Source organism: Plecotus auritus (assembly GCF_963455305.1).
Source record: "Plecotus auritus genome assembly, chromosome: 5".
Classification (NCBI taxonomy): domain Eukaryota; kingdom Metazoa; phylum Chordata; class Mammalia; order Chiroptera; family Vespertilionidae; genus Plecotus; species Plecotus auritus.
Window position 1 is genome coordinate 83,821,944 of NC_137776.1, and position 23,584 is coordinate 83,845,527.

General features: G+C 44.7%; 1 protein-coding gene across 2 annotated transcripts in view; it reads left to right on the top strand.

The window, feature by feature from the left end:
• NCKAP5 (NCK associated protein 5) overlaps positions 1 to 23,584 on the top strand; it is a gene marked incomplete at its 3' end in the record, with an annotated part of 888,017 nt that overhangs the window by 827,621 nt on the left and 36,812 nt on the right. Inside the window, exons 16-17 of one of the 2 annotated variants that reach the window (XM_080669007.1) lie at positions 2,473 to 2,606; positions 4,919 to 5,023. In XM_080669007.1, the coding sequence (XP_080525133.1) occupies positions 2,473 to 2,606; positions 4,919 to 5,023 (239 nt within the window). Of the gene's footprint in view, positions 1 to 2,472; positions 2,607 to 4,918; positions 5,024 to 23,584 lie in introns of those variants that run through there. The other variant, XM_080669006.1, reaches the window with a different exon arrangement.

Genomic DNA, 23,584 nt, shown 5'->3' on the forward strand with positions numbered 1-23,584 from the left:
ACCTTCCATATTAGATTGTTTTCCCACCTGAATCATGCACTTGCTGACACAACGGAAAACACGCTGCAGAAAATGTTTCCGCCAGGAAGTCATTGAGTGACCTCTGCCCAGTGGACATGTGGTCCCATGAAAAGCCCTGCATGTCCTCCACCAAAAAGTAAGAAGACAAGCATTAAGCATTATCTGCTCTTAGCATTATGTTAAAGAGTTGTACATACATATAAAGGAAGCAAGCACGTAAGCACAGGGATATGGATATGTAAATTGATTAAGAAAAAAACACACAACATATGCGTGGGCTTTTATCTTTTAAAACTTAACTCTGATTATAGATAATTTAAACTCGACATAAATTTAACTGAAATGCTGTTTGCCCTCTAACCAGAAACATATGTCTTCTGATATAATCCTATCCTGTTCAAGTATGTTTATATGCTGAACTATAAAATCTTAGTTGGATGCATCAGCAGTAGATTGCACATTCACTGCAGTAGAGCAGTGTGAGCCTTCCAATGGAGAAGTACCATCTTTGGCTGCCATCATTTGAAACAATCTTTTATGATTAAAGATAGGACCAGACTAAGGTAAAAGTTTTTTTATTGGCCCCTCAAGTTTAAAAATATTTATTGCAGCTCAAGATGACACTGCATAATTTTTTAACTTGTATGGATCATGTTGCACTTGTGACATACATAAGCATATGAAATAGAACTCTGAAGATTTGCCTTTATTATTTGATGCTGAGAAAGGAGCCACAAGTAGAGATTATATTAGAGGCTCCTGAAAAATTAGAAAAGAAGACTTTTAATTAAACATCTTTGAATCAATGTGATTGAGCTATTCCCATGGCTGGGTTCTTCCTTCTCATTGTAATACTAACTGCCATGAATGTTTCATCGCAAACTTCTGCTTATTTCAAGCCAAGGCTACATTTTAAAAAGCTGGAATGCATATTATTTTTGAAATACATGCATTGTTAATTAATGACACCGCCTCCAGAGATTCAGGGGCGAAATCTTAGTTATAGATTGTGCTCCATGCCTGAATAGTCACATGTGTGACCTCAATTCAGCAGCAGGCTGCCGAGTAGACGCCATGATTAAGCACTGTCATTATAACAAATTGAATAGAAACTGCAAGCCTTGAATTGCTTCATAAGAAGGGGATAGGAAAGAGATTGTTCTGATCTTGCTGCAAGTATTCACTGCACCAGTTTCCTAAGGTTTGTGTCTTAATTAAATTGTCATGAAGAGTTGTAAAAGAGTAGTATATGGCCAAGAGTGAGGTCGACATGGGGAGGGATACTTTGGTGTTGCCCACCCTGGAGCTTCCTGTCCGCCAAATGATATTGTCAGCATGGTTCTTCGGCCAGTTTTCCAAGGGCTCTCTTTTGTCTGTGGCCATTGGTTACTCACTTTAAAAATTAAGGAATGGAGAACTAGCTGCAATGAAAGGAGAGTGGTTTAGCAATCACTCCTTCCTTAATACATGCATTTGAATTGGTTTTTCTCCTATCTCCGTATCACAAATGGAAGTAACTGTACAAATCTCAATCATCAGTTAACAGCCGAATGGCTGTTAATCAAGTGTTGATAGAAATACAATTACTTTGCTTCTGCTCACAAGCAAAACGCTATTGAGAGGCTACCCCAGCCTGTCCCCTTGATAACCACTGAGGCCGGAGGGTCATTGCAGCCTCCCTTTTCTGGCATGAGAAGGAATACACTCTGCAGGTTGATCTACTTTTATGGGAAATAGAGGACTTCCTTTCCTTGATCTCTGCTAATTACATCCTCGATCCTCAAAATGGGATCCATGGCCAACATCAGCAACAGCATCCAGGAACTTGTCAGAGATGCAGAATCTCAGGGCCCGCCCCAAACCTACTGAATCAGAATCCACAGTTAAATTAACAAGAGCTCAGTGGATGCACGTGCAAATCAAAGCTTGAGGAGTCCGGCCCGCAGGATTTTTAAGGGCCTATGAGCGAAGTTTCCCAAACCACATCATTTAAAATGACCTTCACAGGTATTCTAGGAAAATCAGGGTTCCCTCCTCAAATGTGTTTGGAAGTTATGACTGTCCCCATTAGCACAGTGAAGGCTCTGAGAAGCGCTCCAAAAGGAAACCTGTTAGACATTTGATGAAAAACACTCTTTGATAAATAACCAGTGTTTCCCAGTTTGCCCCCTGAACCCTTCCTTAACATGCAGAGCTTATCAGCATTTCATGGCAAAGTGGTCCCAGGACAGTTTGCCTTTGGTCTCCAAGGTGGACATTCTCTGTGGACGTGCAGAACTATGCAGACGTGTCTGTTAGGACGGACTTGCAGGGGGCAGAATGTTGCAAAGTGCAGCTTTCACCACATTGGGACCTTTCTTATTATTTCTGAATATCTCCCCCATTCCCTCCTTACATTTCCATAGAGTTGAAGAAAGCTGACTGTAGTTTCATATACATTTCCTCGTTTAGGAAAAATCCATTCCCAAAAGCAGAATGAAGCCGAGCCACGGCCTCAGACCTGCTCGTCAGTATGTGCTGAGAACACACTGGCCAGGGAGCTGCTTCCAGACTGGCGGGGTGAAGACCCCCCTGCGGACACCCAGGTGAGGGAGGCCAACAGGCGGGCAACCTCCACCCGTTGGTCCTGATTGTGAAGAGTGAGCTCCTGAAACACTTTTGTGAAGAGTTAATTTTAAGTCAGATTTGTTGTTGGTTCAGTAACTAAAAACGTAGGCCCAAGGCTCCCTTTTGCCCCTGAATTGTTAAGTAACGTCACGAGCTCTTGGGCAGGGTCCAAAGTGCTTTCACCCACCTGCACCCAGATGTGTGAGGGATGGGGGCTCTGCCCCGACCGGACGTTGCGGAGCAGGCATTGCTCTCCCAGGCATAGGAGCACCATTTAGAAGGATTGGATGATATTTTCACACTCTCTCCTCAGTTCCTCTAACCTCTACCTTGTTCCTATGAGACAGGTAACGCAGGTTTGATTAGACTCCTTTTAGGGATGAATAAACTGAGGCCTGGAGTGGTTGTGGTCAAAATACTTGCCAGGGACAGTGAGACCTGCATTTCTTGAATCTGTATCATTTGTGCTGTGGTTCTTCATCATCCTGAGATGGCACACAGAGGCCTAGGGAGGGGCTCACGGCTCAGGGACTCCTCGAGCCTCCCTCTGGGTACTTGGTATTCCGGTCTATAGCCCCTCCCATTTACCAGTTTCAGCTAATTACCTGGACCACATCCAACCTGCCCACTATTTCTCAGCTTGCTCTGGGGCTGGCCCACTTCAGGGTCTTTGGTGGCACCCAGCAGGGAAGGGTGGGAGGAAGGACATAAGGACCAACTACCAGACCTCCTGGCCCTTCCTGCTCTATTGCCTTGGCTCTCCAAGTCCCACATTAAAACCCTAAAAGAGACCCAGAGTTGGATGGGGAAGTAGTTTAGCAACAAAAGGGGGTAATAGTGGCAAAGTGGTTTGGACAATTCCAAGAAAGAGAAAATTATTCAGTGTGCCCCCCGCCACATGTGCTGGCAGGCACTCCTCACCCAACATTCCTATCCCCCAAACACATACCTCTCGGGTGTCCCCTTCCTCCTCATCTCTCACAGGCTCTGCCCATTGGAAATCCTGCCCGTCTTCTAAGAGTCACCACCACGACTTGGAACTCAGAACTCTGGTTCATTGACTGCCAGGGAGGGAAAGTTTGAAGCAAGAGTTAGCTTTGTATTTCCAGCTCCCAGCACAGCACCTGGTTCCATTAGTGCTTATTGAATAGAAGGGTGAAAACATGCATCTCTCCATACCCAGAAAGTGTTCCTGGGGTCCTTTGGGAACGTGAGCCATGAGGCCCCCCTAGAACTATAATCTGTAGACTTGTCATCCTTAATAGACATTATTCTTGCTATTGAAATCTCTGTACTGAGCTCTGTACCCCCAGAACCTAGCACATGGCTTGGCACAGGGTAGCTACTCAATAAGCATCTGTTATGTGGGTAGATGAATGAGTGAATGAATAAGGGAATAAAGGGAGGAATAAGTGTTTGAATTTACAACCGCGGCTGAAAGAGCTCACATCCTAAAACGTGTTTTTATAATTTCCAAACAAGTGACACTCCCAGACGGACTTTGGAGACCCGCCCCATACATGTGCCTGGAAGATGGGGAAGCATGGGCTCTGACAGGGCGGAGGCCCAACACCCTGAGTCCCCGCTGGGGGCTGCAGTCCTAGACCCAGTATTCTGCTTGTGTGCACAGAGGAGAAATGTTCATACAGTACCCACCCCTCCACAGTTCCTGAACGTGCTAATCACAGCACCGTGACACCTGCTGGTCCAGGCTGTGTGTGCGTGTGAGCAAGGGGGAGACTGGGTCCCTGAGCCTGACCTCTGTCAGTACCTCTGAGGGTTATACAGGGTCAGCAATTGTGTGCTTTCCTAAAGGCTCCTGTCCTTTCAGAGGCTCGGAGAAATATTCTAAATTGTGCAAACATTTATTCTTTTGCTCCCAAGGTTGATTTTTTTCATACCCTCTGATACTTGAAAGCCTGTAACGAGATCAGTTAAATAATAAGCCATTAGGTTTGGAACAGCGACTCTAACAGGCACTTTAGAAAAGAGGACCCATAAAGAAGTGTACCAAATGCAGAGCAGGTGATGCAGGGACTTGCGGCCGCCTGGGACAGTGCTGTGTGGTCAGAGGCTTCGTTAGCACAGGCCTGACTATAGCTCCGGTGATTGACAGATTGGCAAGCCCAGTCGCTCCTGGGGACAGGGGCATTGGGAACGGCATTCTGTGCACCAGCAATAGCCAAGTGTGAACTGTTTCACATCCTCACAGGGTTTCCTCACAGGAAATCCAGCTGTCAATGGCTGGATTTATGTGAGTCATCTTAACAGTCTCATGTTACTCATTTAGGACAAGCGACCCAGAAAGTGCTCATACTCTGCCAACGGTGGCAGTGATAGTGACAGTGACCGGGCTATGGAAATAATGGTTTGGGAGCTGGAAGGGGCAAGTTAGTGAAAGCAGTGAAGAGCGCCACCCCAGGTAACACAGGCGAGCACGCGGACACTGGGGCTTCTCTGTCTGGGAAGCCACTGGAGTGCTTTCCCTGTGCTCTGCCTCCTCCCCGCCCCGAGATTTCACTTCTCAGCTCATCTCTCCTGAGATCTAATTTTCTGGCACGTACAGAAGAGTGTTTGCGAACATCAGTTTGTTTTCTGGTATAATCTTCATGACATTGCAGTGCAGTAAGGATTTTATTTCCAAATCTGGCATTTCCCAAAAAGTCTCCAATTGAGTTATCTCGGTAATGAAGGAATGGCTATAAAGATAAGTTTGTTCTTAATCACATAGTTTGGCCAGTCCAATCACCCAGTGAGCCTGGATAGAATCGCAGGCTGGACCTGCAGCCACGCCACTGAGAGCAGGTCTCTTTATGAGCGTGAAACTCCCTCACACCATTCCTGTTGGAAGCAGAATTGGCAGCAGAAAAGTCATCATCCCAAGGCACTTAAAAATATGTATGTTCAGATGGCATTTTCGTACACACAGAAGGACAGATGCGCCCCAACACAAAATGTGGTCTGGGTTCTGCCTTTCTTCTAATCTAATCTGGATTGTCAGGAATCCTATATAATAAAAGGCCAATATGCAAATTGGTCAAACGGCGAAACGACCGGTCACTGTGATGCGCACTGATCACCAGGGGGCAAACGCTCAATGCAGGAGCTGTCCCCTGGTGGTCAGTGTGCTCCCACAGGGGATGCACCACTCAGCCAGAAGCTCTGAACCAGGCTTATGTCTGGCAAGTGCAGCAGCGGTGGCAGGAGCCTCTCCCGCCTCCACAGCAGTGCTAAGGATGTCTGACTGATGGCTTAGGCCCACTCCCTGGGCCTAACCTGTCAGTTGGACATCCTCTGAGGGCTCCCAGACTGCGAGAGGGCGCAGGCCAGGCTGAGGGACCCCCTCCCGAGTGCATGAATTCTGTGCACCGGGCCTCTAGTATTTTAATGATGCACTAAAGCAGCATTCTTTTTGCATTAATCAACTTTTTTCTCCAATACTAATTTAGCGATGACATGATAAAACCATGACTTTTGTCTTAAACAAGACTGATGTTACTTTAGGGGAAAATGTAATCTAGCAACCACGCATGTTTCCAGTTTCCCAAGAGCCTTGGTGTTTGTGATGTGTCGGGGTAGGAATGGCGTGTGTGACTAGCCATTACCTGGGGCCTCTACTCTGCTCCTCACTCTCTGCCAGCCCTCAAGAGGTAGGGCCAGGCTGCATCCTGCCAGGGCTTACCAGGAAGAAAGTGGCAACCATCGCTGGCATTAGAGTTTGGTTGTGTCCCCATTAGCTTTTTGTGGTTTGTCAGTGTCTCTCTGGTTGTGACAGATAAAACGGAAGGGGAGTTCATTGTCATGAGGCCTGCCCCGTGAAGATGCCTAGGGCCAGGCTAGCCCCTAGTCCAAGCTCTTCCCTGGAACCTATCGTGAGTCCAGTAACACGCCCTCCCTGACCCCCAACTGCTCCATCCAAAAATGATGTCCAGGGCCCATTCCAACTCTAAAACACCACTCAGTTAGGCCTGACCTCCAGTGTGAGTAACTGGACAAAGACCCCTGTCAGATACTAAAAAATGCATCCAGTGTGATGAAAGGAAATAAGGGCTATGGACAAAAAAAGGAAAGCAATGTGGTATGGGAGAGCAGGACGCTGGGAGGGGCACTAGAGGGGCAGTGTTAAAGTGGAGCAGTCCCAGCAACCTCACTGAGGAGGTGATGTTCCCGTAGAGGTGAAGGGGGAGAGAGAGGACCCAGAAGGATTTCGGGGAGGAGCATTCTGGGCAGAGGGCACAGCCTGGGCAGAAGCCTTCAGAGGGAGCAACAGGCAGCAGTACAGCTGTGGTAGAGAGCAACCTGCAAGGCTAAGAGAGGTCAGACAGGCCAAGGGGCCGGAGCGGGGAAGGCCTTGATCGCCAGCCCGAGGACTTCCTTTCTGAGAGACACATGTGGGGCCTTTGGACAACTCTAAGAGCCATGTTATAAAAGGATGACTCTGGCTGTTGTGTTGTAAAACCTGAAGAAGCAAGATCCACTAAGAGGCTATTACATTATCCAGGCAAGAGCTGTCAGCGGCTGGGCTAGGTGGTCACAATGAGGGGCTGAGCAGCCCTGACTAAGAGAGCCCTCCTCAGTGATGGCAGTGCCCAGCCACCAGCCAGGTGGCCCATAAGCACCTAAATGTGGCTGCTATGAGTAAGGAACTGAATTTTTAAATGTAACTTTTGCTGTAATTTTTCTAAGAGTTCTCTCTTGAGCCTTGCCTTTTTGCTCTGTTTTATTTATTTTTTAATTAACTTGAATTTAAATATGAATAGCCACACACCACTTGTACCACACAAGGAGTGAGATGGTCTGATTCCAGATCTAATTGAAAATACAACCCCATTCACTGATTGGCTGTAGGTGGGGTGGAAGGCAAAGCACAGTCCGCGATGGCTCCAGGGTTTGGGTCCTGGGAGGGAGGGCTCTGCTGCCTGAAAGGGAGAGGCTGAGGTTGGGGCTGGGAGGCAGGTTGTGGTTAACTTTGGATGCACTGAGTTTGAGGGGCTGGGCAAGCAATTGGAGGTGTTGAGCAGACGGTGGGCTGTGTGTCTGGAGTTCGGCAGGTCAGGCCCGGCCTGAAAACGTAAAATTGAGTGTCAGCCACGTAGGTGTCATTTAAGATCTTGGGTCCAGATGGGAGCAGGAGGGGAGGGAGTGTTGATGAAGAGATCATGTCCTCCTCCTAGAGTTAGAGGTCAGGGTGGGAAGAAAGAACCAGCAAAGAAGACAGAGCAGGAACAGGCAGTAAGGGAGGAAGAGAGCAGGGACTGTGGTACCAGAGGGTCCAGGTGAAGAAAGACGTGAGAGAGGATTCATAATTCACACATGGTTGTTACTAGAAGAGAAACAACCTTCCATCCGGTGGCCCTGTTTCTCCCTTGGCAGCGGGGCTCCAGTGGGGAGTGGGGAGAAGGAAGAGAGGGGAAGGGAGGGATGGTCTAAAGGCAATTTGAACACATTTTGAAAAAGGAAACAAGATAAGCCAAACTGTCTGACTCTGAACGAGGGAGACCCAGAATATGCGCACACTTACTTCAGGGTTCCTGTTTTACCATGGCTTTGTTCAGACCCCTGTGCAAAGCAATAGGAATGAATATGAGGTGTTGGCTATAGATCCTGGTGAACAGTGAACTCCCCCACACTCCCTGTCTTCTGAAAATGAAGATAGCCTGGGCCTGAGCTGTTTCCTCCCTCTACTCACTTTGCTTATCCTTTGTGAGCAAATCCCTTCTTTCATTCTATTGCTTTAGTGCCTGGGCAGATGGTGCTCCTTGGGATAAGACGTTGAGGTATAGGCAGAGAAACCCTGAAAGCTGCACAACCAGCAAGCAGGTCCCTCCCTCTGCCTTTAAAAGTGGACCTGTAGCCAGACTGCCATGGTTCAGTGGTTGAGCGTCAACCTCTGTACCAGGAGGTTCGATTCCTGGTCAGGACACATGCCCAGGTTGCAGGCTCAATCCCTGGTGGGGTGTGTGAAGGAGGCAACCGGTCAATTATTCTCTCTCATCATTGATGTTCCTCTCTCCCTCTCCCTTCCTCTCTGAAATCAATAAAAATATATTTTAAAAAATAAAATTATAAAAGTGGACCTGTTACCAGAGTTCTGTCATCTGCACACAGTGCCCCCGACCCAGCCGAGCACTTCTCAGCCCTGCTTGATGCCAGGCTGCCAGGAAGGAGAACCTTCTCAGACAGCTGGCCTGGCTGTGGGCACCTGCTGGCTTCTGACAAATCCCAGGAAGAGGCATTTAAGGTGCATGCAGCACCATTGACTTTTTAGGTATTGGCAAAGGTGATCTGGAAAGAAAACAGAAACAATTAGGAGAAAAACAGTGGCTGGAGTCGTGCCTGGGTGTGCAGGAGAGATTTTCTTCCCTGCAGGTCGCGGCTCTGCTGCTCTCTCCCCATGCGCCTGTGAATGTGAGATTGCCCGGCCCCATTCCCTCTTTAAGTAACAAGGTTTTGTAATAGAGGTCCCAACCTGCAGAATGGAATTTGCCGGTGGATCTTGAAGTCTTGCTGGATGCTCTCCAAGATAGTTGCTCTTTCTCAAACATGCGCTCCCTCCCTGGCTCCCTGAAATTTCCCTCAGTGACAGGAGGGCACTGACAATGGCCATCTATCCTTCTAGGAAATGCACACCCGGGGACCGCACCTTGTCACCCTGCTCCCCGTTGGCTGCTCGGGCACTAGCCACGCACCCTGCCTCAGAGCATGCCTGGGGCCTCCCAGTAAGACAGAGTGCCCTGCTACCCCTCAATCCCTGGTGTCTTGTGCTCATTTGCTTCCCTGAATCACACCAAATGTGGCAAAAAAAACAAAACAAAAAAACAACAACCTGCTTTCCAAAACCCTGCCTCCGGGCTCATAAAACACTAAAGTAAATATACATCTTTTCTTTCAAGGTTGGTTTCTTTAGCTTGACTTTGAAATATGCATTAAAAGTCCAGGTTGTTAGCTCAGAGTCAGCAGTGGGAGCAGGATTTAGGAGCTGGGTTGGTGGCCCAGCGGGTGAGGTTGCAGACAGGAGTAATTTTGTGGCTTTGTTTCCACAGAGCTACCCACAATAACTTGCCAGGCTGGCCATACAAATATCCCTGCCCCTTTCCTGCAGGTGGGGCCTCAGAGAAGGCATGAGCAAGGGATAGAGATGGAGAGAGTGGGACAGAGGGAACCAGGGGCAGGATGCAGGGAATGGCAGCAGTGAGTGCCCATCTCAGAATGGAGGGCGGGGGAGGAACCTCACCCCCGCTAACCCTGCGGGACCTGGTGATAAAAAGTAACATAATCGTTAGTCCAGACTTCTCCCCAAGCCTCCGATTCATCTGCCAGGCTGCTCACCACCATCACTGACCGTGCCAGGTACCTCTTGAGCAGAAACCCAATCTGAAACCTCTCCTTTTCTCTCTAGAATCTCTGCTTCTTAGGTTTTGCCTTAACTGTGTTCTCGCCATCCCTTTAGGAATACAGCCATCCCTCCAGTCCTCTTTATCCATAGGTTATGCATCTGCAGATTCAACCAACTGCAGATCAAAAACACCATTTTCCAGCAGAAGCCTGCGATGCGGAGGACCGACTGTATGCACTCTTCTCTGCTTTTTTATCTAAGGGACTTGAGCATCTGTGCGCTTTAGTATCTGTGGGGGTCCTGGAACCAATCCCGTGGATACTGAGGGACAACTGTACAGCTGTGAAGCTGTGAGTGTTCCTAGACTCTTCCTGCAAATTCTAGGTGTCCCAAGTCCTGCTGGCTGCCCTCCCAGATGCTTCTCAAATCTGCCCCCTCTCTAGCTCCTCTACCATGGTGCCTTCATCGGGCTACATCAAGCATGTCCTCCTTTTTCCCTGGCTCCAGTCAACCCGCTGCCAGTCCCATCCAGTCCCATCCATACTGCACCAAAGTGCGGAGTCCCATCAGTCCCTTTGCTTAAAACTCTTCAAGGACCTCCATGATTCACAGACAGGATCCAATCTCCTCCTCTTGCAAGGTTCACAAAGCCCTTCTGACCTCATCTTTTCCATCTCCCGCCTTTACTTTATGCATCATCAAAACTCTCTGTCCTGAGCACCTGATGCTGCAGGAATCTCCATGCCTTTGCTGTTGTGGTCTTGCTTCTTAGAATGGCTTTCAGACCAACACCCTTCTTCTCTAACCTTCATGTAACTTCTACTTACTCTGTAAGATTTGGTCAGACTTTACCTCCTCCAAGAAATCTTCCCAGATACTCCTACATCAGCGACAGCCAATTACTTTTCTTGTCTCTTCTGTAAAACACTATCTTTAATTCTGTTACTCAGCACTTGAGATAATACTTATTTCTTTGCATTTCAGCTCTCTCATTCATGCCAAGGTTGCTTCTTATTCATATTCTGCACTTAGCGCAAGATCTGGCACATCAGAGGTGTTTAATAAATTTCATAAATGCTGAATAAAAATGCATCTAACTCACAAGACTGTGTAAGGCCTTGATCAGCTCCTTGTGCACATCCACCATCCATTTGGGCCTTTCTTTGTCCAAAGACAGAAGGATCCAGAGCAGTGGCTACAGAGAGAAACTGAATGAGGACATTCCTCCTTCTCTGAGGACTATGCTAGAGAAAGCAGAGAATCCATTTGTTTTGTTTTGTTTTCAATTTTTCTCAAGAAAGCTGAATTTTAGCTTACTCTTTGATGATTTTTCATGGGGGTTGTTGAAGACATATCAGAATCTTCTTTTGTTTCTTGTAAATGGCCCCATGCTCCCAGCTTGGTTTTCATCATCTCTGCCCCAATTTGGGAATTTTTGTCACAGAGTCACTCTTATTGGTGAAAATGCATTACACCCTTGAGATCTGAAAGAAACAGAGGCTCAGAACCTGTGCTCTTCTGATACTTGATCTCTGAACTTCTCCAAATTGAATGGGTTAGTTGATAAACAAGATTGGCAAAAACAATAAAAGCAAAGAGGAGAGTTGATTAGGTTAGTCTGTTTTGGTTTCTTCATCTCTCACGCTGTGTCCAGGCCAGTAGAGGGTGCTGGGGGTTGGGGCAGGTCAGTGACATTGCTCTGCTCTCTGGGTGCTTCGCACACAGACACACAGGCTTGAAGCACCTGTGTGAGAGGAGCTGCTCTAGAACCTCAACAGGTGCATTCTACTGTCGAAGGCCATGCCATTGGCTCCACAGAGCGAGGAACCAGAATTCCTAATTCTTGTTCGTTTTATAAATTTTCTTCAAATTAAAGCCCACTGGAGTCTACAGATCACTGCACTGCAGAGCTCACTTTCAACAGCAACCCCTCCCTCCTTAAGCCCCGCCCTCAAAATGCATCAATCAGGCTAAGCAAGCCAAGCAAACTGGGCCCCCTGATGATGCTCATCTAATCAGGCCCCAATTTCCTGAACAAGGAGTACATTCTCTTCATTTGAAGGTGATTACATTCAACAAATTACAAAGAGCCGGGACAGGTGAGTTAAAAAGCAATTGGTTTTGCAGTAATTAGAAAAACACAAGGAAATGATGACTGTGGAACAATATTAAGAGGGACGCTGAAGGATAACAGCTCCAGTTCCTGGCTAACTCCTCAGCTTGAACGTTTAGAGATTCACAACTAATTATGCAGAGATGATGAATTTTTAATGTTAAAAACTCGGCCACCCTGCCTTCCCAAGGCCAAGTTTGGCTATTAATAGAGCAATCAGATTTTCTGTATTATGGAGAATTCACACCAAGTTGCATGTATTTTAAAGTATTCATCTGACACATGACTTAAAGATGACAACTCTCCATGATGTGCAAAATCAGCATTGGGTTCAACTAAATCCATAGTAATTAGAATCACTCCCAGTTCCTCCAGAGAAGCCTGTTGTTTAAAATGGACACTACAGGTGAGAATTTGTGTCACTCCCAGTTCCAGAAGCCTTCCTGGAACTTCTCTCTTACTAGGTCCTTTTAAAGATTTGCTTTATTTCTGACAAGCTCATCCCAGCTCGATGAGTATGGACACATGCAATAAAACACATGGGATTCGTCTCCTAGCATTACACTTTGCTGGGTGACAAATGGAAAGTACTGACCATGACATGTACCGGAACCAGGGTCTCAAATTTCTGTCTGTCACGATTTGTCCACCGTCAGAAAACCCACAGCCCTCTCACATGTTCAGCTAGATGTTAACTAGGCTGAGGTTGGGGGTTTAGTTGGGAAAAGTGTCATGATAATTACAAAACAAAACGAAATAAAATCAAAACAAAAAATCTTATTAGCTTCTAAAATCACGTGGTCAGAAGCTAACCATCACCAAGAACCTGCTGTGCTTCAGACAGCCTTGAAAAGGGAAGCTGTGAAGCGACCTGCATTCAATTATTTAAGCTGCATATTGTGAGGCCCTTAAGAAAGCAAATGTCAGGATGGACAGAACGAGTTTACCCTCCTGTCGAAAGAGCAGTGTGCGTGGTGAAGCCGTCTCTCAATTAAATTGGACTGCAGGGTGCAGAGAGCAGAAGGCCAAGTCTGGGACCTAATGAGACATTTTGGAGGAAAGAGAGCCCCCCTGGAGTTTGTTACTCTTTATGGACATTCTCCCTCTCTCCCCCCATCATTATCTCAGCACCCCCAGAGCTACCCACCTCCAGTTCAAATGTGTTGGAGCAGGAAACATTTAAGCAGGAATTTGCAAAGTAGAATTTCAAAGTCAAAAACAAGCCTCTGGTTGTTGCTTGGCACATGGGGGAGCAGATGATATAGTGCTGTGCAAATGAGCAGTCTGTGGCTGCCAGGGCTGAAGGGAAGCTAGGCAAGGGGTCTAAAGCTAAACACGTGAGCAATGAATTAGATGACATTTCATTTGTGAAAATGTGTATGTCCCTCGGCCTCAGGCAGGGGCAGCAGAAGGAAGTGTAACTTGGCAAGCCTCCCAGGCACCCCACAGCCTATTGGAGGGTGGCTTTTGGTAGAGGTCACCCATAATCCAAGGAATACCTCCAGTACTCACACTGGATCATCCAGCCCCATGGCTCTCAAACAGGGGGACTGTGTCCCCAGGGGACATTTGGCAGTGGCTGAAGACATGTTGGGGTGGGGGAGAACTGTAATGGGTGTGTAGAGCCCAGAGATGCTGCTAAGCACCCTATAATCACAGGGGAGCCCCAATAACAAAGTTCTCCTACACAGAATGTCAGTAGTGCCCTAAGAAGCCAAGAGATTGACCGTTAGGCATCAGAAATGTCCAATGAGAGGGACAAGCTGTCAATATTGTGACAAATTGTGATAGCAGCCAATGCCACTCCCAGCAGGCCTGGCCAGGCACCTCCTTGGATGGTTAGGATGCTCGTCCCTGAGGGGCTTTGAAAGGGAAGCTCATGCTCCTGTCTGGCCTTTCACACTTGTCCTGGCATCTTGTTACGGTGCCTTTGTCCAGTGCTAGGGGGTCTGAAGTGGTGACACAGCACAGAGTACTTGAGGCTGCTGCACATTAAGTCATTAGTATTTAATTTCTGTCTCTTGGAGAACCTGGGCCTCGAGGAGGTGGGAATCCTTCACAGGTTTGTAAGAAACCCAAGGACAGTTCGCTCTCACTCTGCTCCAGTGAAGCAGGTGAAGTGCAATTAGGTCAAACATGAAGGAAAAACATATTAAACAGGGTTTGGGTTTCCTTGGGGACCTTAGAGTTGCATGTTTGGCTAAAAAGCACAGTGACATTTGGAAAGGGTCCCTTGCCGACTCTTCCCACCGAATGGCTAAGCCTAGAAGATTAACGTCAGTCTCAGAACTAAGAATGCTGGGTTGGCAGAAGGAGCTGTGTTGGAGAAGTGGGTAGGTGCAGGGAAGAAAGGGCTTGGGGTTCTAGACTTAGAAGTAATTAAAGTGAGCAACATGAGAATACCAGGTGCATATCTTTGCAGTGTTAGAGGAAATTCATTAGAGTGCTTTGTTCTCAGATTTCAAGAATAAAGAGACCATTTCCAATATTCTCCCATTCCAACTGCCTCTCCCCAGCCAGCCAAAAACCTAGAAACAGACACATATACTGTACAACCAAGCAAATGTGCTCAGGAAAAAAAAAAAAGAAAGAAAGAAAAAACAGGTTTCTTTCTAACCCAGGAGTTTTGTTAAGAAAAACGTCCAGCATCCTGCAGTGAATCATAAAACTGCCTGCTCTCCCCATACCTCTTAGGACCTGGAACCCAAAAGCCATGGCCATTTGGCTAGATGTGGTCGGCATGCCCATCATTGGGAGTTAGGACGCCTGAGTCTTGCGCTGGCTCTGAGAACAGGCTTTGAGATCCCAGATGAATAATGTTAGCCTTTCTGAGAGTAAGTTCCCTCGGCCACCCAGTGCCCACACTGCCTTCCTCTTGTGGAGTACTCAGATATGACAGATGTGATAAGGCTTGCAGCTTGCACCGTGCCAAATAAATATGAGAAGTATTATGGTAAATTGGCTGAGAGAGAGAACAATTCCTGGAATTTGGGGTTGAGGATATTAGAAGAGGGGAGGGGAGCACAGAGGACTTGCAAACTGGGGTCCAAAATATGGTGAAGCTAAAGCCCCAGGAAGGTACACCTTCCTCATAAATTAGCCAGGGTTATACAATTTCACTAAGGGACTTACCATATTATCTTTATCTGCTGTTAAAATGTAGTGGAGGTAAGAAAGAACTGATTTAAATTTTCCTGAAACAAGCCTAACAGTGTTCTCCTTGCCTATTATTTGTTTTCACAACAAGTAGCACTATCCCAAGCTATCACTCAGCATCATTTTCAGATTCAATTATATGGGAACCAGAAATATGGTGAGGGTAGGTCATCTGGGGAAAAGTTCCATTTTTAATTTGACCAGAAATTTTATTATAAATGAATAAATCAGCCCACCCTTTAAGGACTTTAATTAGAAAAGAAGACCACATCCTTCCCATGGTATTGGCCAAGCGGGCTCTCAACCCTGTGCAGAGAAGTTAGTGGTTGGCTCCCAGCTCCCCCAATTAGCTTGCTTCTCTGTTTGTGAGCCCCCAGAAGCATTATGAAGAGTACTTCTTCCACCCTCATCTTTTTTACTTTTTAAAACTTCTGTCCCCTTGTATCTTGGTTTGTTTGGCCCATCCTTAGCTATATCATGTCACTTTGACCTTTTTCATCCTGGGATTTCCCTCCTCCCCTGCCACCACCACCACCAGCAGCAACCTCCAGGTAGCTTCCTGAGTTTGGTGATGATTCCATGAAAGGAAAGGCTAAAGGGTCAAACTTTTCAGGGAAGGCTCAAAGCCATGCCAACATTGTTCCATGGCCCAGGAAACCCTTGCGATGTGCACAAGGACTCAGATACCCAACTTGAAGTAAGCATGTGTGTTCTTGGCCATGACTTATTAGTGATCTCCAGCAAGTGCATTCCTTCTCTCCTTCCGGCCTGGGTCAAGCTGGACATCTTCCAGATCCCCCCAGGCCTAACGTTCTACCACTTGAACAAATGCTATAGTGACTTGGATGTCAAGCTTTATGCTTCAGCATTCAGTCTATACCAGTGGTCAGCAAACTGTGGCTCGTGATCCACATGCGGCTCTCGAGCCACAGTTTGCTGCTCTGTTGACTAATGAGTTTGCCGACCACTGGTCTATACCATTTGAGGAGATTCTCGGATTTTTTTTCAGGTATCATTTAAAATTTTGATTTTATTGTTTGGATCACAGAAGTCTCTCTCCTGACTCTGCATCTTTACCCCCATATAGGTTAACCATTTTTGTTGGTTTCTGGTTCATCCTTGTGAAAACTAAATGAATGCCAATAAATATTTCATAGACAAGAGTAAGCACAACATATACAGTGTTCCGCAGCTTGTTTTATTTTCTTCCATCTACCAGTAGATCCTGGGATCATCCCATGTCACTAGGTAACAGTCTTCCCTGCTCTTTTCACAGCGACATCGTGTGGCTGTGCATTCTTAACGTGACTAGTCCTCTAAGGAACAGAGTCCCAGAGTCTGGAGTATTAGTCAGAAAACTTATGTATTTTTGGAGGAATTGTACTCTTTTCACATCCACCTGCAGTGATTGACATGTCTGGCTCCCTCAAAGGCTCACCAACAAATTTAAGGTCACACTTTTGTGTTCTGCCAGTTTTCCATAGAAGAAATGACTTTCCAGTGTGGCTTGAATTTGATTTCTCTTATTAAGAGTGAGGTTGTTTAAATCTATTTAAATGTCATTTGTGTTTCTATCTCTGTGAATCATCTGCTAGTGACCTTTACGCAGTTTTTTATTGGGTTGTTAGTCTCTTTCATCTCAATTTCTAAGAGCTTTTTAAAAGTTAGGGAGAGTATTTCTTCGTTTTTTATACAAATTGTAAATGTTGTTCCCAGTTTTTCATTTGCTTTTGATGTCATTTATGATGTTTTTACAGGGTAGAAGATTTTATTTTCATGTGGTCAAAGTCATCAGTCTTTTGTTTTATGACAAGCCCTTCCCCAAAGTTATAACAAAATGTTATAAAAATAAAACAAATAAACCCATCCCATGCTTCCTCTAGTACCCATACAGTTTGAATTTTTGTCTTCATATATGGATGCAACTTTTTATTTAATTTGACTATCCAGTTGTTCCAAGTCAGTTTTATTTTAAAGAGCTAATTTAGCAAATGGAAGATCAATCAGTTTTTGTTTGTTTGTTTTGATGAACAGCTGTGAAGGAGACAATTTGGTAACTGGGTAAAATGAGAAGATCCCGGTTTCATCCATGACAATGATTTAACCGCCTAGCCTGAGTCTTTTATCTCCACATTCTGGAGTTTGCTGTCACTCATTTCGCCATCAGGTCTAATTAAGGAAAAAATGATTACGGGAGCCATGCCCACGTACAGGAACGCCTTTGTTTCCAAGGGCGTCTGGGTGATTCGTGGACTGTGCTATCCTATCACTGACTGGTTTGGGAGGACTTGTATTGCAGGCCTGAAGATGGGCAAGAAAAGAAAGTTAGACTCCCAGGCCATTCAGGCATAGTGACACCTCCCCTTTCGCTATGGCTAGGAGAATGCTCAGTCACTTTTTGTTGCAGATTCATCATGAATCATCACTAAGTGCTGGGGGAAATAGAGAGGAAACATGAGACATGGTCCTGCCCACAGAGGGCTTACAGGCTATTTGTCATGAGAAGAAATTGGACATTTTAAAAGCATTTTACACTACCAGCAGCATATAAATAAGTTCCCAAAAGTATGGTACAGAGACCCCCACCCTATCAGTGCCTGCTTATCCCCTCTCATAACTCCTTCTCTATGACTTTACATAATGGCCAAATGAAGACTTATTCTCCTATTTCAAATGAACAAGATCATTTCAAAGTCCCCTATCAGTGCCTGCTTATCCCCTCTCATAACTCCTTCTCTGTGACTTTACATAATGGCCAAATGAAGACTTACTCTCCCATTTCAAATGGACGAGATCATTTCAAAGTCAGATCTCTAGATGTGGGCTTATGTCCTTGCTCTGTGATACCATACTTCCTAGTCTTACCATGACCACCAAATTGGCATTATCCTCGTGGCCTTCCCTGCTTGATTTTGGTTTTTAATGGCAAGAATTGTGACCTCTTATATTGAATCTCTAGCGCATAGCAAGGACTTACTGCATGTGTGTTGAAGAGCCGGGTAAATGAATGATCTGTGACTCTGAGACTGAGCATCAATAGGGTCCCCAGCAAAAGGAATAAAGTAATCAGGAAGTCAGCAGCTTCTGGGATGAGCCTTGAACAATCATGTTGAGTGGACATAAGAGAAGGGAGTTTCTCCTAGGGTGAGCTGGGAAATAAAGCGGTTCAGCAGAGAGCAGTGACTTGCGGTGACTGCCCATGTTCCCCCTCAGACAGTTAGCAGAACAGAAGGTCATATGGTTTGAGGAGTGATTTATAATATAAAGACAGTGCCAACTGGCAGTGGTTGTGATCTGTGTGTCCAGTGCATTTGAGAGGTGAACAGAGAACCAGCACAGAACACAGATGGGAACAGGCCTAGATCTGCAGTCACTGCTCCCAGAATCTGCCCTTAAACTTGAGTCTGTCCTACGGCCTTTGTTCAAAAACAACAAACAACTTGCCTCTCTTTCTGCCTCTTCTCCCCACTTCTAAGAAACTAAAGCTTTTGCATTGGAAGAGAACTTAGAAGTGGTCTTATCTACCTTTCCTTTCAAAGTAAGCTCCCAAAGGACAGGGATTTTTGTTTATTTGGTTGGTGTCACAGTCTCAGAATTCCTGTCACTCAATGTTCATTTGAATAATGAATGAATGAATGAATGCCTCCTATTCTTATTCAACCTCTGCTTGGACTCCCCATTGGTAGGAAATTAGGGGTTCACCACATTACAAATCAGGTTATTCCATGTAAAAGAACTCTAATTGTTAAAAAAAAAATAACTGAAAGAAGAAGAGGAAAGAAAGATCTGTCCACCATATGGGTTGCACAGTATTACAGAGCTAGGGAGAATATGGTATTGATGGATTATGGATAGACTATCCTCAGCATACACTCAGGAGAACAACACGAAGTCCAAAATTCTCTTTGATATGTAACTCAGCATTTGCTGAGATAGTGAACGAGAGAATGAATGCATGAATGTTTGAATGAACAGGTCAACCAGATATACTGGGAAATATTTATGAAGGCTTCAGAGTCAGAAAACCTTGAATTAATATCCATAATGTGTGGAATCTCTGAACTCCTCTGAGTCCAGCTTCCCATCCATCAAATGACAATAACAACACCTAATTGCAGGATTTAAATGAGACAGTGTGTGCAACATGCCTTTTTGAAAGGTACCCTTTCAATGCTGCTATTATTAATTAATTTACCAAGAAAGGCTCGCCAAAACCGGTTTGGCTCAGTGGATAGAGTGTCGGCCTGCAGACTGAAAGGTCCCGGGTTCGATTCCGGTCAAGGGCATGTACCTTGGTTGCAGGCACATCCTCAGTGGGAGGTGTGCAGGAGGCAGCTGATCGATGTTTCTGGCTCTCTATCCCTCTCCCTTCCTCTCTGAAATATCAATAAAATATATTTTAAAAAAAAATAAAAAAGAAAGGCTCAATGAGGTGTAGCTCTGGTGGAGAGCAGTGACAGGAATCAGGAAGGTTTCTCTTTTTGTACCTAAAGTGTAGTAATGGAAGGTTTTCTGGGAGAAAAAGGAAAGTGCACAGTGGGATAGGGGATCCTTATCCTACACACTCCCAGATTCACCTCTGTCCTCTTTATCATGAGCAACACTCACATGTTTCTGGAAGAATAAGCAACATCAGGACTGAAAGTTTTATTCACCCGTGTGTCACCAGTGCCTAGAACAGTGCTGGGCACCCACCGCGGAGGCACCTAGTGAATATTTGTTAAATGATTGAAAGGCATTGGTCCTGAAATAAGTCGTTCTCTTCACAAAAACTCAGGTGCGTTTTCAGAGCAAAGCATAATGCAGTAGAATTTCTGGGACCTTTATCAAAAGTGGGGAAAAATGTAAAAAAGTTTTTAAAAATTTATCACTTCAGTGCTATAAAATGTCTCTTTTAGTTCTCCTTGGGGTGCGAAGTTCACACACATTATACAGTTAAATTACAAATGTTATTCAGTATAATACCAGTTGGATCATAAGATGAACAAAATTATGGGCTAAAATAGCTCTTTAAGTTCTGCGTTTGTTAAAGAAGAAAAAGCAAAATGAGTTTAATTCCTTGCCCCAGAGTGAGATGATATTTAGCTTGGATAATACTCCTGGATGTACAACCCACTATGTCAAATTATGTTTTTCCTTTTTCTTCTTTCTTTGAATTGATTTCTAAAATATGCAGTGCTACTGAGCATTCTTAAAAAAAAAAAAAAAAAAAAAAAACACCTTGATAATGGATTTGGGTCTAAAAACACCTGTTTTTCAAGTTACATTTAAGGGCAAAGTATTATGGAATACTATGAAATGAATATATGAGTCTAAAAAAAAGTCTCCAATCAATGTTGACTTGAAGTGGTAATGAAAGACATTCTTGTCTTGTTGCTAGTTTTTAAAAGGGACACTGCCAGTGTTTCTCCATTTAGGATGCTGCTGCTTGTTGTAACATTTTTATTTGTTTTCAGTAGATTAATTTTAGCAGGTTAGAGACATTCTCTATATATCCTACTTAACTAAAAAATTGATTTATGTATTCATGTTGAATTTTTATCAAAAAGTGTATATACATCTACTGGGATGATTATATGGTTTTACCTTAATCTAGAAATGAAGTAAAATATAATTATATATTTTAAAAATTAAACCAGACTTAGATCCTTGGGAAAAACTTAATTTAGCTATGACTTAGTATATTTTGTATATATTGGTAAATTGATTTAGCTAATATTTTGCTTAAGATTCCTACACCTATATCTATTAAACCATTTAATTATTTATTACCATTAACCCATTTCATTAAGTGGGTTGAAATGACCCAGTGTTATTTTCTTGTGCTTTCTTTATTTTGTACTTTCTTGTACTTTGCTGTCAAAGTAATACTGGTCTTACAAAATGCGTTGGGACTATGTCCTTTTTTTTCTGTCCTTTTTGAGAAGTTGTCTAAGTTAGAATGACCTGAAAATGTATGGGCCTGGTGTTTTCTTTGTGAAATTGACTGCTTCAATTTTATTAATATAAAACTTTTCAGGCTTTTTATTTTATCTTCTGTCAATTCTGATAATTATATACATTTTTATGGGGCTATGTCAATTATTTAAACATTTTTCACAAATTTGTGGGAAATCTGCCAATTATGTACCTTTTACCCTCAAATGGTAACAGACTTAGTTTATAAATCCTAGAAATCCCTCTGTAACTCAGAGATTTCTGCCCTGAGGTTCTCAGAACCATAGTGACCCTGGGAGGGCATGAGGGGGAGGCTTGGGAATCACAGCTGAAGGTAACCTCCATAATAAACTTAAGGGCATGGGGGTACAGTTCCCTTAGTGGTGATGGTGTTAGGAAGATATGATGACAAAAAACAGAAAGTACCAAGACTTAGAAGTCAATAACTGTTCTGTAAATGGTGCGAACAGACGACAACTTCCCCACGTTGTGTGAGCCTTGGGGACTGTTTGGATTCAGTCCAGACTCTTAGGGAAAGATAATTGTATCTCTGGAACTCTCTCGACCTCAAGATTGACCTGTTTATGGCTTGTTAGTCTCACTCCTCCACCTCTTTCTCTAAGGCCAACATCACTTAAAATGTTTCCCCATCACCTGAAAGGGGAGAGAAGGAGCTGGAGCTTCTTTTAATTTCTGGGTTCTTGGCATCTAAAGGAGCAGCTGTCTTTCCTCACTGCCCATCACAAGGCTATGGATTGACACTGACTGGGAGGGCCTTGGAGAGTGGACCACTCTAGTCCATCCCGGGCCTCTCTGCGTTTCGTTTGTGTGTGGCACAGAGACACTGTCCATGATTACCCACCCTCATCTGGATCCGGATGGGAGTAAATGCATTTCCTCAAATGGAATGACACTTGTCTTATTCCCTGCCACTGTTAAATCTATGCAGTTTACTTAATTGGAGAATATTCCAGGTCATTTGTCAAGAGATCAGACAGATGTAGCCATTGTGACTCACACCACAGCACAAAGTACAGCCTTCCCCATATCATTTGTCATCATACATTCTTCATCCCTTTAAATTCCAAAATGGAAATTTAGGTTAGATTCCAAGTTGCCTCCAGTCGCCTCTGGGAAAACCAGTGTTTTCCTGGAACCTCACCATTTTTATCTTTGGGATAAAAGAAAGGTTCATTGAATGTAGTCAAATTGTGGAGGGAACAGCCATAGGCAAGGCGGCATTTTTCCTGGAGATGTACACTATGTGTGTTTCTCTCTCTGTACCAGCTCCTTGAGAACAGAAATGCATCGGAATCCCTGTGTCCAGCCCCCAGCACAGCGTCTGCCACAACTGTAGGGACTTCCTCCATGTTTGCCCGCACTTTTAAAATATAGTCATAGCACCTCTTATTCCTGAATCATAGCTCGAAGGAAAGAAAGAGGAAAGGGGTCCTTCAGCCGCTGATGGAACAGGTTGGTTTTGTAATTGATTAGCAATGAGATCTTAGCTAAAACCATCTTCTCTGGGTCTTAAGATTTTTCAACTGAAAAAAGACATTACATCAGAGGTTTACAAACCTTTTTTAGTCATAAGAAAAACTTTCTTTTGCAAGCAAAATATTACGGAGACTCAAAATGTAAAACAGAACAAAATACAAAATGTTTGTAATGTAAATAAAGCAGGTTTGGTGGGCACAGATGGTGCCCTGCCTCCCAGGTCACTGTGGTATGGTATAGATTTCAGTGGTAATCTTATAAGAGGTTTCTCAGCCCTACATAGACCTCAGAATCCTCTAATGGGGTTGCCATATTTAACAAATAAAAACACAGAACATCTAGTCAAATTAGAATTTCAGATAAGCAACGAAATTATTATTTAATATTTACCTAGGTGTCCAAGTTTACCCGGTGTCCTGTGTTTTAGCTGGCAATGCTACCTAAGGAGCTTTTAACCAACTGAATTCTAGACCAATTTAGCATGACTTACGAGCCCTCGGAGAGATTCTAATATGCTCCCAGGAGGGAGATCTACTGAGCTCTGAAAACCGAAGTGGATCATCTATGAAACGACTTCCACTTCTAAAACTGAGCAATTCTAAGCAGATCATAATTTGTGGTTTTGGAATTTCTAAAGTAGTTCTCCTCCAGAGAAAGACCACATCTTAAACCCCAGCCCAGCAGGGACAGGGGGGGTGGGGGGGGCATTAGTTCCGCTGTGTTACGTCCAGAAGAACCGAGTCTCCACCTACACTTTCGGTGCTTTAGCCAGGTTTATAGAACTGTCTCTGCTGTCCCACAGAGAGTGCAGGGTGGAGAAGTGGGCACCCCTGCCATTCTGCTAGCAAGGTCTGGGTATGCTTTCCAGCTTTGTCACCACTCGGCTCTGTGCTTAACTTTCTTCTTCTGTGTAATGG